At 39.1% G+C, this 13,103-nt stretch overlaps 1 protein-coding gene across 8 annotated transcripts in view; it reads right to left on the bottom strand.

Annotated features, from left to right (window-relative positions):
- CNTRL (centriolin) overlaps window positions 1-13,103 on the bottom strand; it is a 98,155-nt gene that overhangs the window by 9,629 nt on the left and 75,423 nt on the right. For all 8 annotated transcript variants that reach the window (XM_037729515.1, XM_017503304.2, XM_017503306.2 and 5 more), the window contains 9 exons: window positions 11,951-12,110; window positions 10,277-10,392; window positions 9,977-10,194; window positions 6,699-6,856; window positions 5,636-5,709; window positions 4,432-4,620; window positions 3,788-4,013; window positions 2,271-2,476; window positions 208-348 (listed from right to left, as the gene is read on the bottom strand). In XM_037729515.1, coding sequence (XP_037585443.1) covers window positions 208-348; window positions 2,271-2,476; window positions 3,788-4,013; window positions 4,432-4,620; window positions 5,636-5,709; window positions 6,699-6,856; window positions 9,977-10,194; window positions 10,277-10,392; window positions 11,951-12,110 — 1,488 coding nt within the window. The remainder of the gene's footprint in view (window positions 1-207; window positions 349-2,270; window positions 2,477-3,787; window positions 4,014-4,431; window positions 4,621-5,635; window positions 5,710-6,698; window positions 6,857-9,976; window positions 10,195-10,276; window positions 10,393-11,950; window positions 12,111-13,103) is intronic.

Genomic DNA, 13,103 nt, shown 5'->3' with positions numbered 1-13,103 from the left:
TTTTAACAAATAGTGGAGGTGCATTTCTAAATTTTAAAGCTAAAAAACCAGATTTGACTTAAAGAACATTCTTATAATCAGCTTTTCACAATTTCCATAAAGAAATACTACTATAGAAGGAATATTAAAAACAATACAGTCTGCCTGAGCCCAGTAAGTCCTCTCCTCTCTCCCCCGTCTGGTCGGCTGGGATTCCTGGGCACACACCTGTTTCTTGAGCTCCGTGTACTCATATTGCATCTGGTTGAGCTCCTTCATCAGGCGCCTGGCCCGCTCATGGTTGTCCTGGGCTACCAGTTCAATTGTTGCCATTTCCTTTTGTATGCAGCTGTTCTCCTGTTTTTGCTCCTAGCACAGGAGGAAGAAAAATAATTCTGTGATCCAACACGTGGAGCTGTGGTCTGCTGGCTGATACACTCACTAGCTCTATAACTTAATTCCCCATCTGGGCCTCAGCTTCTCTAGCTGTCAAATGGGGATAATTGTATCTGCCTTTCATGGGCAGATAAAGTATATCTGGGAGTACATACACATCAGTCTGTTAGCACAAAATCTGATTCCTAGATCTGTAGCATTACGTTTGATAATAAGCTATTATCCCTTTCTGTAAAATGGGAGTAATACCCATCAGATCACCCATCATCACTGGGAGTATTAAATTTTAGACATCTATATTCCATCTTTATCATGATCTTGCCTATCACTAGTACACCTATCAAAGTATATCCTCTTTGAAAGACACACATGGTTTACCAATTCCTTTCTACAACAGGGCTCCACTCACCCCTCCAGAGGGTACTGGAAAAACCCACACCCTTGACAGTTCATTGCTGCTCACCTGCCTCTATCCATCATAAATTATTCTGACCTATCTGAGTGTCACTTCCCAAATTTATTTCAAGGATGAAAGCATGGTAGATTGGGCTTCCTTGTTTTAGGATAATGATTGATTAAAGCTAATGTTGGTCAAAAAGGGCAGGATTAGAAAAATTTGTAAGCACTGACTACGGCAGTGTAAAAAAACTGGCCAGGCGTGGTGGCTCATGCCTGTAATTCCCACACTTTGGGAGGCAGAGGTGGGCCAATCACGAGGTCAGGAGTTTGAGACCAGTCTTGCCAACATGGTGAAACCCTGTCTCTACTAAAAACACAAAAATTAGCCAGGTGTGGTGGTGTGGGCCTGTAATCCCAGCTACTCAAGAGGCTGAGGCAGAAGAATTGCTTGAACCCAGGAGATGGAAGTTGCAGTGAACTGAGATCACGCCACTGCACTCCAGACTGGATGACACAGCAACACTCTGTCTTGAAAAAAATAAAAATAAACTGTTGACCGGGCACGGTGGCTCACACCTGTAATCCCAGCACTTTGGGAGGCCAAGGTGGGTGGATCACAAGGTCAGGAGATCAAGACCAGGCTGGCAAAATGGTGAAACCTCATCTCTACTAAAACAAAAATTAGCTGGGTGTGGTGGCGGGAGCCTGTAGTCCCAGCTGCTCGGGAGGCTGAGGCAGGAGAATTGCTTGAACCCAGGAGGTGGAGGTTGCAGTGAGCCGTGACTGCACCACTGCACTTCAGCCTGGGCGAAAGAGCAAGACTCTGTCTCTAAATAAATAAATAAATAAATGTCTATAGGTGGGGCACAGTGGCTCATACCTGTAATCTCAGCACCTTGGGAGGCTGAGGTGGGTAGAGTACATGAGGTCAGGAGTTTAAGACCAGCCTGGCCAACCTGGTGAAACACATCTCTACTAAAAATACAAACATCAGTCAGGCGTGGTGGCACACACCTGTAGTCCCAGCTACTCAGTTGGCTGAGACATGAGAATCGCTTGAACCCAGGAGGCAGAGGCTGCAGTGAGCCAAGATTGCGCCACTGCACTCTAGCCTGGGAGACAGAGCAAGACCATGTCTCAAAAAACAAAAACAAAAAACCGTCTTGAGAAGGCTTCTTCAACACCCCCTCCACCCCTACCAGTGGAAGTGTAAACTGAGGCTTGCTAGCAGTACGTGTTCTCTACTTTGTGCTGACAATGGCTGTTCACATGACAGTCTCCCCAGCCAGCCAGAGCTCCTTCGAGGCTGTAGCCCTATCTCAGGCAAAACTTACCATCAGCTTCAAGAACAAATGATGCATAAATACACCAATAACAATAGTTGGGTTAGGGACTGGGTTGATAGTAATTCATTTTCTCTATGTTGAAGTGCTGTTGCAGTTTAAAATTTTTAATTTATCATTTCCTCATAAACTGCCAAGGCAGCAGGTACTCACAAGAAGGTTTTTCTCCAACTGGCTCTGCTGGATCTTAAGTGCTTCCTTCAGGCTGGCTACCTGCTTCTCAGCTTTCTTTCTTTCTGTTAAGAACTGGTTCCGCAGGAGGCTGAAGTCTGCCCTCACAGAGTCTGCCTCTTTCTGGAGGGCCAACAGCTCACCTGACTTCTCCGACAACTGCTGCTCCCTTTCTGAAAGCTGCCATTCTGAAATGAACATTTTCAGTAGGATTAGCCAAAGGCCCTGGGCCAGCTGTAGGCAGAGCTCCCCTTCCCTTGTGGCAGATGCATAATGGTGATCTGCTACCCATGCAGGTGCTTTCCTCCATTACAAAGTCTTATAAGCCTACCCTGACCCACACACCAAAGGCCCAAAAAAAATACCCAGATAAAGGTGCCTTTTGAAGTAATTGGTTCCTGAAGGGCCTGATCCCAAAGTGACAGACAGCTACTATCATCTCTTTTAAGTCTTTGTGACCAGTGAGAGGAAACCCCACACCAATCCTAAAGTGTGTGGAACTGCTGAAATTTTTTTAATAAACATTGATTTTCATAAAGGGAAGCACACCAGTACTAATTCCTTCCACAGGAGGCATTGCAGTGGAAAGAGCACAGGATTTGGAGCTGGCTCCTACACTGGCCTGAGCCCCATTTGATAGACGAGGAATACACTTCTTGATGTTCAATTGGAATCATATATGCAAACACCTGGTACATAGTGAGTACTTGACAGAGAATGCTTGCTAAATAAAAGTGAGATTTAAAATATATTTTTATCATCCTATTTAGAGAAGCACCCTGCCCAGATTTTACTTTTCAACAACTGGCATGATCAGAATTTAACATATTTTTTTAGTTTCATTTTCATAATGAAATGACTGGGTCTGGGTATATCAAAAGTTCCCAGGGAAAAATGAATAATAACCCTTTCAGATCCCCAAGCCCACAACATTTTCCGAGCATTATTAAACACTGCAGCCTACGAAAGAGGAAAACCATTTACTGATGTAAGAACAAGCACTTACCCTGGATTCCCATGTCAGCTTCATTTATATACGGTTCAAGAAAGAACAAACTGACCTAAAGGCAAACACCTGTATTCTAGTACCATTCACTATGCCAAATCTGGACAGAACTGTTAATATTATCTTTTGACACTTGAGATGAAGTAGATCATTATTCCCAAAGCTCGCAGATAATATAGTTTAAGAGTATCTTTTGGCAGTTCTTCACTTGAATGTTCCACTTTCTTGAGATAGCATTCTCAAAGGAGACAATATGAGCAAGGAAGGACTTGCTGGTCAGTCTCAGGATCAAATCTCTTCTCCATAAAGATAAATATTCCCTTTGTCTGTCTGAACCTGTTCCTCATCTTTCACAGGGCTATCATCATACCTCCTGCTTTGTTTCTCCTGGTCTCTGGCTGGGGTCTGGATCTCTTCAAACACTTTTGCAAGACAACCACCAGCAGAAGCAACCCCTACCCCATCTCCCAGTGAGAAGTTCCAGAATACATACTGGTTTGGGAGAGCATCTTCTCCAGGCTCTCACCCCACTTCTCCTCTTCCTGCAGAGTCCTAACACGCTCTTCAGCCACCAGCACCTGTGAGAGCACCTGGTCTAGTTTGCTTTTCTGGTCTGTTAATTCCTTTTCCAGCTGGTGCTGTTGCTCCTTCAGTGTCACTTTACTGGCTTCGAATTTGTTTTCTTCACTCTCTCTCTCTTTCTGGAGTCTCTGAAACATCTTAATAAAGAATAACCCTGATTAGTCACAAAACAACAAACAGTGTCCCAGACAACCTGCATGGACATGAGAAAGATTCTAGTTCAAATGAAAGTAGAAGACAGCCCACAGGGATAATTCCATTACAGAGGCGATCAAGAGGGCCTGGGAAGCTATCTGGCCAGCATGTGAAGAGGGGATTCTAGCAGCAAATGGCATGTGGACATTAAGTATCTTTACAGGACCGATATTCTATGATTTTTAAAGGTCTGTAAGAGAGTCACATTCTTGGTGTAAAAGCTACCCATGGCTACACAGGGCAGTTACGCGACACATAGTCCCATGGGGGATATTTCTCAGCAGCTTTCTGCCAGGAGAAAAATAAGCTCACATAAGTGACAAAACACTTCTTTTATATAAAATCATAAATGTGTACTACCATTTCTTGTTGGACTAGTTTGAGCTTGTTTTCTTCAATCTCATTCTGAAGCACATGAAGTTGTTGTTGTTTTGTCTCCTCTTTCTTCTGACAGTCTTCAAACCTTTTTGCCCATTCACTGATGTCCCTCTGGAGTCGGGTCTGCTCACTGAGCAATATATCCTGATGCTTGGTGGTGTGAAGCAGGTCCTTTAGGTGAAAGAACAAGTGGAAACTACTAATAAAACCATCTTTACTAGAAGTAGCCAGTACCAATCCAGTATCCATTAAGTCTGACAGAATGAGAGGCATAAAAGTTTATTTCCTTTATTATCTCAATCAACTTACAGGTACAAGAGAATTTGGATGTCTAATCCAGCTCTTTGTTATTATTATAATTTTTTCTAGACAGAGTCTTGCTCTGTTGCCAAGGCTGGAGTACAGTGGCATGATCTCAGCTCACTGCAACCTCCGCCTCCCGGGTTCAAGCGATCCTCCCATCTCAGCCTCTCGAGTAACTGGGACCACAGGCATGTGTCACCACACCCAGCTAACTTTTTGTCTTTTTAGTAGACGGGGTTTCGCCATGTTGGCCAGGCTGATCTCGAACTCCTGGCCTCAAAGTGATCCACCTGCCTTGGCCTCCCAAAGTGCTGGGATTACAGGTGTGAGCCACTGCATCCAGCCTGTGTCTAATGTAACTATTAATTTACATAATAGAAACTGAGGTCCACAACTTGCTTGCAGTTCTTTGAATTCCAGCACTATTCTCACAGGACAACACTGAACTACCTTTAAGAAAATCATCAGAAGTATAAGCGTCAAGAATCTGCTGTATTCAACATCTGACAAGACAGAGGCCCAAATCTGACAGTTACTCTATGGCTCAAGGAATCATCAAATCTAAGCCCAGCCTTTGGAGGCCTCATCTGTGCCACTGATGAGAGATGGTTCATCTGGTCCCTGAAGCCCCCAAAAGGGCTGCTGACAGACTGCTGCTGGGTTCTGGTCTAGCCACCACCCTACTTACTAGTTTTGGGTAAAACTTTGTTTGAATCAAGACTGCTCTCCACCAAAACTTTTATTTGATGGTTATGTTATATAAATGGCCCTATGGTACCTGCTGTTGTGAAAAAGAACCAGCCTACTTGATTTCTTTATTATTTAAACCAATTGTCTGGATTCCCTCAGTATACTACTAGAATATTACATTTGCTAACCGTACCTGTTTTGCTTGGTTCAAATGGTCTTGGACGTTAGCTAGTTCCTCCTGCAGTGAGTTTACTGCTTCTCGTTTTTCTACAGAAATGACATTTTCATAAAATAAGAAATACATATGTATTTATTGTACAGATTCCCATTAGTGTCCCCAAAAAGTAGAGAAGTTATTTTAAGCTTACTTCTGTTACATGTTTGATTATACCATACTATCTCACTAAAGGCCAAAAGAGAGTTACATGCACAATCCAGATTTGGGCTTGGGGTTAAGGTTTTTGAAGATTTTCATGTTCAAAATCTCACAATGAAAAAATTACAGATAATACTTAGTCAGGTGCATGGTTTAAAAACAGCTACCTTCTGCATTGTTGGTAGAAATATAAACTTAACCTTTCAGGAAGGCAATTTGGGAATAAATTTTATATGCTAGCTTTGTCAATTACTAGCTGTGTGACCTCGAGCAAGTCACTTCTCATTTAAGCAGTCACAAGAAAACTAAGCTTCAGTTTCCTTATTTATAAATGAGTAAAATAATTTTTATCTCATAAAAATCTTATGAGGATTAAATGAGAAAATCTAATACCAAGGACATAAAAAATGTTCAACAAGTATATTATTAGCTAGAATTACTCAGCAATTTCTTCTAAATAATCATATTTATGAACATTTGGTAATTTTAAAATCTTCATTATTTACATCTTTGTTTTCAAACTAGACACACACCCCTAGCAAAAATCTGGAAGGACAGTCACCAAACTGTTAACAGGAATCTATGAGGAATGAAGTCAACAGCAATTTTTATTTCTTTCTGCTATGTTTTAGAATTGTTGTCTAAGGAACATGAATTAGATTTTTTTAAAAAAAACTGACTTTATTGAGATAAAATTCACATATCATGTCCTATTTAAAGTGTACAATTGAAAGGCTTTTAGTATATTCAGATTGTGCAGCCATTACCACAATCTAATTTTAGAAAGAAATTCCATGAATTATTTCTGTCATAAGAAAAATCAAAGAATCTAACAAAGGGCAAGGAAATCACACATTGTCACTGTTCTGCTGCCTTATACCTTGGAGCTGCTGTTGCATTGCTGAAATGTCATTATGCAGTGACAGCTTGTCTCTGTTTAGTTGGTCTAGTTCCTGCTGCAGTTTTCTGACATTCAATTCCAACTTTTCTAAGTTTGATTTCTCCATTTTGCTATTTTCTTCTGCTGCTGCTAAAACCCTACCACAGAGAATAAGTCAGACTGTCAAATATAAAATATTCAAACACACACAGGAGATGACTGAGGAACAGTGTTACCCTTTCACAACATACAGTTATGGAAAGCATGAATGATTATAAATCTTCAGAAAATTTAAGACAACTCATTTTCAAAATCTTATTATCAGCTTTCTAAGTGGAGATTTTTTTCAAAAAGTGACTCACTAAATTGAAGTTTCATAAAAATCATGGATAAAAACATGGATAACATTCAGAATTCCAAAAATCTGAGTGATAAAAATGGAGCTAACATGTGACAATTGAAAAAGTAGAAATTAACTCTATGTACAGTAGAATCTGTCCATACAGCAGACACGCATGAGCATGTATTGTAGTACATAAAGGGAGTCACACAGTGTGGACTTGTTTTTGTCTGGCTTCTTTCACTCAGCATAGTTACTTTGAGATTCAGCCATGTTGTGTGTACCAATACTGCATTACCTTCTTATTGCTGAGTAGTATTCTACAGTGTGGATACACTACAATTTATTTATCTGTTTACCATCTGATGGACATTTGGGTCATTTCCAGTTTTTGGTTATTACTAATAAAGCTATCATGAATATTAGCATATACTCTGTGTAGAAATATGCTTTCACTTCTCTTGAAAAAATGTTGCTATTCACTTGGGGTGGCTGGCAAGATATTAAAGATATGAACTGTTAGGAAAAATATAGATTGTAATCTCAAACCTTTTGGAAGACCAAAGGGTTTTATAGGGGTAGGTTGAAGGCAGCCCTCATTAACATTAGCATAGGAAGGAGATTAAAGACTGATCAAAATGCCTTACCCCACAACCCTTTGTCTCCACTCTGTTTACTCATGTTAATTTTGTGCTGGGTGGTCTCTCCAAGAGGATGATCAAAGGGGAATTGTCTGTTAACTGCAATTACTCTGGGTACCAGAACCAAAAGCTTTTATCAGTTGTAAAACCATTCTCTTAACCATGTTAATTATCCACAAGTATGTTAACTTAGAACCTCTACTGTAATGTCTAGGGAATAAATGTATCTAGGAGTGGAATGGCTAGTTCTTCTGGTTGGTGTATGTCTGATTTTTAAGTAACTGTTAAACTGTTTTTCAAAGTGGTCATACCGCGTCCCTCAATGGTATATGAAAGTTCCTGGATAACTATCTGGTACGGTTGTTGTTCTAATAGGTGTGTAGTGATAACTCTCTGTGGTTTTAATTTGCATTTCTCTAATGATTAATGATCCTGTGTATCTTTTCATCTGCTTATTTGCCATCCATTTATCTTCTATCATGAAATGTCTGTTCAAATCTTTTGCCCATGAAATAATTGAGTTGTCTTATTGAGTTCTGAGAGTTCTTTATATATGTATTCCAAATATAAGTCCTTTATCAGATACATGGGTTGCAAATATTTTTTTCCCAACCTGTGATGTATCTTTTCATTACCTTAATAGTGTCTTTTGAGGAGGAGCAATGTTTTAAATTTTGATGAAGTCTAATTTTATCAATTTCTTTTATGAATCATGCTTTCGGTGTCATACCAAGAATTTTTGCCCACTCCAAGGTCACAAAAGTTTTCTACTATGTTTTATGTTTTCTTCTAGAAGTTTTACATTTAGGTTTTACATATATGTTTATAGTCATATATATATATGTTTAGTCACATATATATGTAAAACTTAAATATAAAACCTATATATGACTGTAAACATATATACAAAACCTATATAATACATATAATAATTTATATATATATTTATATGTATTATATATAATATATATATTATTTTTTTTTTTTTGAGACAGGGTCTCATTCTGTCACCCAGGCTGGAGTGTAGTGGTATCATCATGGGTCACTGCAGCCTTGACCTCCCAGGCTTAAACAATTCTCCCACCTCAACTTCCTAGCCTGGCTATTTAAAAAAATTTTTTTCTATGTTGCCTAGGCTTGTCTCAAGCTCCTGGGCTCAAGTGATCCTCCTGCCTTGGCCTCCCAAAATGCTGAGATCACTGGCATGAGCCACTGTGCCGGGCCTCATTTTAAATTAATATTTATCTATTATACATAGTGACGTTCTTTTTTTTGGTTTTGTATATCCAATTGTTTCAGCAACTTTTTTTTAAAAGACCATCTTTACTGAAAAAGATGCCTTTGTATCTTTATCAAATCAGTTGTCCACATACATGTCGGTTTATTTCTGGACTTTCTATTCTGTTCCGTTGATCTATGTGTTCATCTTTATACTAATACCACAGTGTTTTGATTATTATAGGTTTATAAAAGTCTTGCAATCAGGCAGTGTTAGTTCTAAATTTTTGTTCTACTTTCTCAAAGTTGTTTTGGTGTCATACCTAAAAAATTGTATAAATTCTATTCTAGGTCCTATAATAATTTGATTCTAGGTTCATGTAATTTTAGAACCAGCTTGTCAATTTCCATAAGAAAAATCTATTCAGATTTTAATTGTAACTGTTTTGAATCTAGAGATCAATTGGAAGAGAACTAAATGGTTAACAATGTTGTCTTCTTGTCCAGGAACAAGACATATCTCTCCATTTATTTCCAGCATGTATTATTTTACTTAAAAAAAAAGAAAACCACAGGCCAGGTGCAGTAGCTCACATCTGTAATCCCAGCACTTTGGGAGGCTGAGGCAGGCAGATCACAAGGTCAGGAGATTGAGACTATCCTGGCCAACATGGTGAAACGCCGTCTCTACTAAAATACAAACAATTAGCTGGGTGTGGTGGTGCATGCCTGTAGTCCCAGCTACCCGGGAGGCTGAGGCAGGGGATTCACTTGAACCAGGAGGTGGAGGTCCCGGTGAGCAGAGATCACACCTCCGCAGTCCAGCATGGCGAGAGGGCAAGACTCTGTCACAAAAAAAAAAAAAAAAAAAAAAAAAAGATTAAAAAAAATACTTTTGAGGAAAAAAAGCTAGTACGAAATTCGCCAAAAATTTCAACTGGCAAAATGTATTATGATACCAAGTTTGTGGTACATTTTTTTTTTTATCCCTTTCTCTACTTTCCAAGTTGTTTACAGTGTGTTTACAATGCTTAGGCCTGAAGAAGTGATCCTGCAAGCTTATTTGGTCTTACTCTCACCTTTTGGTTTGTGCCAACTTTTTTTCCCAAGTGTCACATTTCTCTTGGAGATCTTCCTTTTCTTTGCTCAAACGCTCAACACATGATTGCAAAGCTCGAGACTCAGCAGTCATTCGTTCTATTTCTCGTTTATCCCTCTCAAGGAGCTGCTTCTGCCCGTCTAGTTCCCCTTTCTGCTGCTGGACTATCTGCTGCAAATTCTCTAACTCCAGTTTCTCCTAAATTAGATAAAAGAGGACTCAAACATCCTAAATGAGAAAGACTTCAGTTTCTTAAGGGTACAATGGTTTTGTTCATTACCTCTAGCACTGCCACCTGAGTCTTCTCTAATTCAGATACCTTTTGTTCATGTTGTAGCTTCAAACCTTGTAGTTCATTGTTTTCAAGTTGCAACATGTCCAGAATATTCTTTAGTTCTAAGGGACAGAAGAAACAAAGCATGGTCCATGCTATTAAATGAACTTGGAAAACGTTTACAAAATTAAACAGAAAAAAATGCTATTGACTAATATAAAGTAATTTTTAAAATTTTGTTGAACTGAATAAGGCTAATTTTATTTTTAATAAAAAAAGTTCTCTAAATGTGTTGTTAACTATTATTTAATTTGTTAAAAACATTTTAACAAACCAGGTGCAATGGCATGTGCCTGTAATCCCAGCCATTTGGAAGGCTGAGGTAGAAGGACTGCTTGAGCCCAGGAGTTTGAGACTAGCCTGGATGACAGAGCAAGATCTCATCTCTATATAAATAAACAGATCAACATATCAACAAAAACATTTAATGAACAAAGATCCTGGTTCCAAAGCATTTGCTTCTATATAAAAGAATGAACTAATGATCATTTTATATAAAATTGATCAAAATAAATTTTTAAAAATTTTAAAATACAGACAGATTTATATAACAATTTTTTGGCCTTTGAAATACAGATATTTAAATATTAACTTTTTTCCTGATTATAGAGATAACTGCTTACTGTAGAAAAGTTGGAAAATACCAAAAAAAAAGCGTAAGAGAAAAAAAATGAAAACCCACCATCATTTCACCATCCCAAATCACTATTACAATAGCATTTTGATGTATTTCCTTCTAGGACTGCACACTCACACTCACACTCACACTCACACACACACACACACACATTTTAAGATAAACTGGGACTATACTCCATATTCATTTTTTACATATTTTTTTTTCATTCTTCCCATGAGCATGTTTGCATGTCATTAAATGTTAAAAATATGGCTTTTAAATTGGTCATTTGTTTCCAATTCCGGGGGGGGGACATGGCAGAAGAGGCAATATTGCCCAGGCTGAAGCACAGTGGCATAATCATAGCTCACTGCAGTCTTGACCTCCTGGGCTCAAGGGATCCTCCCTACTTGGCCTTCTGAGTAGCTGGGACTACAGGGGTACATCACTGTGCCTCACTAACTTTTGAATATTTTTGTAGAGATGGGGTCTCACTATGTTTTGCCCAAGTGGTTTTGAACTCCTGGGCTCAAGCAATCATCTTGCCTCAGCCTCCCAAAGAACTAGGATTATAGGCATGAGCCACCACACCCAACCTGTTTCCAAATTTGGTCATCATAAACATTGGTGCGATGTACATAAATGCTTGCTGTCTCTGGAGGAGTAGAAATGGGCTGATTGGCTCAACAGGGGTGAATTTCAAGAGTCTTGAAACACTGGGAGATTGTTTTAGTTTATACCTCAATTGATATAGGCTGCGAGTACACTTCTTTCACAACACTCTGATCATCAATGAGCATGATTATTTTGCTTTTAAATAAAGTTTATCGATTCAAATGGCAGAAAATAATACCATATTCCTTTTATAACGTGCTTTCTTTGCTTATTAGTAGTAAGGTTAAACTTTAAAGTTTATTTAGCCATTTGTTATTTTTTCAATGACTTGTAATACAGACATTTCCAGCCTCAAACTTTGTATGATTGTTTTCCTTTAAACTTACCAGTTTTATGTTTAGACATCTGCCTTAAAACAACCTGAAGATTCTCTTCCTCTTTTTCAATTTCCTGCTTTATAAGTGTAAGTTGGGTTTTTCTTTCACTAATCTGAACATTCAGTTCTCCTTTCTGAACACTCAGTTCTTCCAGAAGAGATTTTACTTCCTGCGTTTAAAAAAAAAAAGTTACACCCTCCTGTGATCGTAAATGAAAATTACTTTAAAATAAGTTATCTTATTGTCTTATTTCATAGAAATTCTAATTTGGAATCAAGCTCATTTTTGCCTTTCATGTCAAGAATAGCATTATATTTGGCAGGAACCTATTTCTATATAATAGAAGCAAAAAAGTAACATATTCTCTTCATTTAAATATATTTGCAACATTACTATAAGCAAGGCAATGTGCTCTAGAGAGAAAAGGCTGACTGAGCCATGGCTCCTGCTCTGGAAGGGCTTAGTACCTTGTCGAGTGCTAAGGCAGGGAACATAAACACAACCACAAAAGGCTAAGATGGCCTAAGAAACAGGTAGACAGAGTGTTTCTAAACTCAAAAGAAGGAAACTCCTTCTTACAGGATAAAGGAAAAAGAAGTTTTCTTTTTTGAGACAGAGTCTCCCTCTGTTGCCAGGCTGGAGTGCAGTGGTGTAATCTTGGCTCACTGCAACCTCCGCCTCCCTGGTTCAAGCGATTCTCCTGCCTCAGCCTCCCATGTAGCTGGGACTACCGGCATGAGCCACCACTCCCAGCTAATTTTTGTATTTTTAGTAGAGACAGGGTTTCACCATGTTGGCCAGGATGGTCTTCATCTCTTGACCTCTTGATCTGCCTGCCTTGGCCTCCCAAAGTGCTGGGATTACAAGCCTGAGCCACTGTGCCCAGCCAGGAGTTTCCTTAGAGGAGGTGGCATAAAGCTGGGCAATGAGAAACAGGTGGGATCTGGCTAGTGATAGAGGAGAAGGGGAATCCCTGGAGAAAAATGGTATCAGCAGGAGAACTTCGGGCATATCCAGAAAACAACGAAGAGGGAACTACACATGACAGCCACTCCATGGATATGTAACAATACCAAATTGATGTTACAGAGGAGGCAAGATTTCAGGAGTTTGTATTTTCATTTGGGGAGAAGCGATGAAAATATATAAAAGTAAACCTATA

This window comes from Cebus imitator, unplaced genomic scaffold, assembly GCF_001604975.1.
Source record: "Cebus imitator isolate Cc_AM_T3 unplaced genomic scaffold, Cebus_imitator-1.0 Scaffold309, whole genome shotgun sequence".
Lineage (NCBI taxonomy): Eukaryota > Metazoa > Chordata > Mammalia > Primates > Cebidae > Cebus > Cebus imitator.
This window is presented reverse-complemented; position numbering and strand designations above follow the sequence as displayed.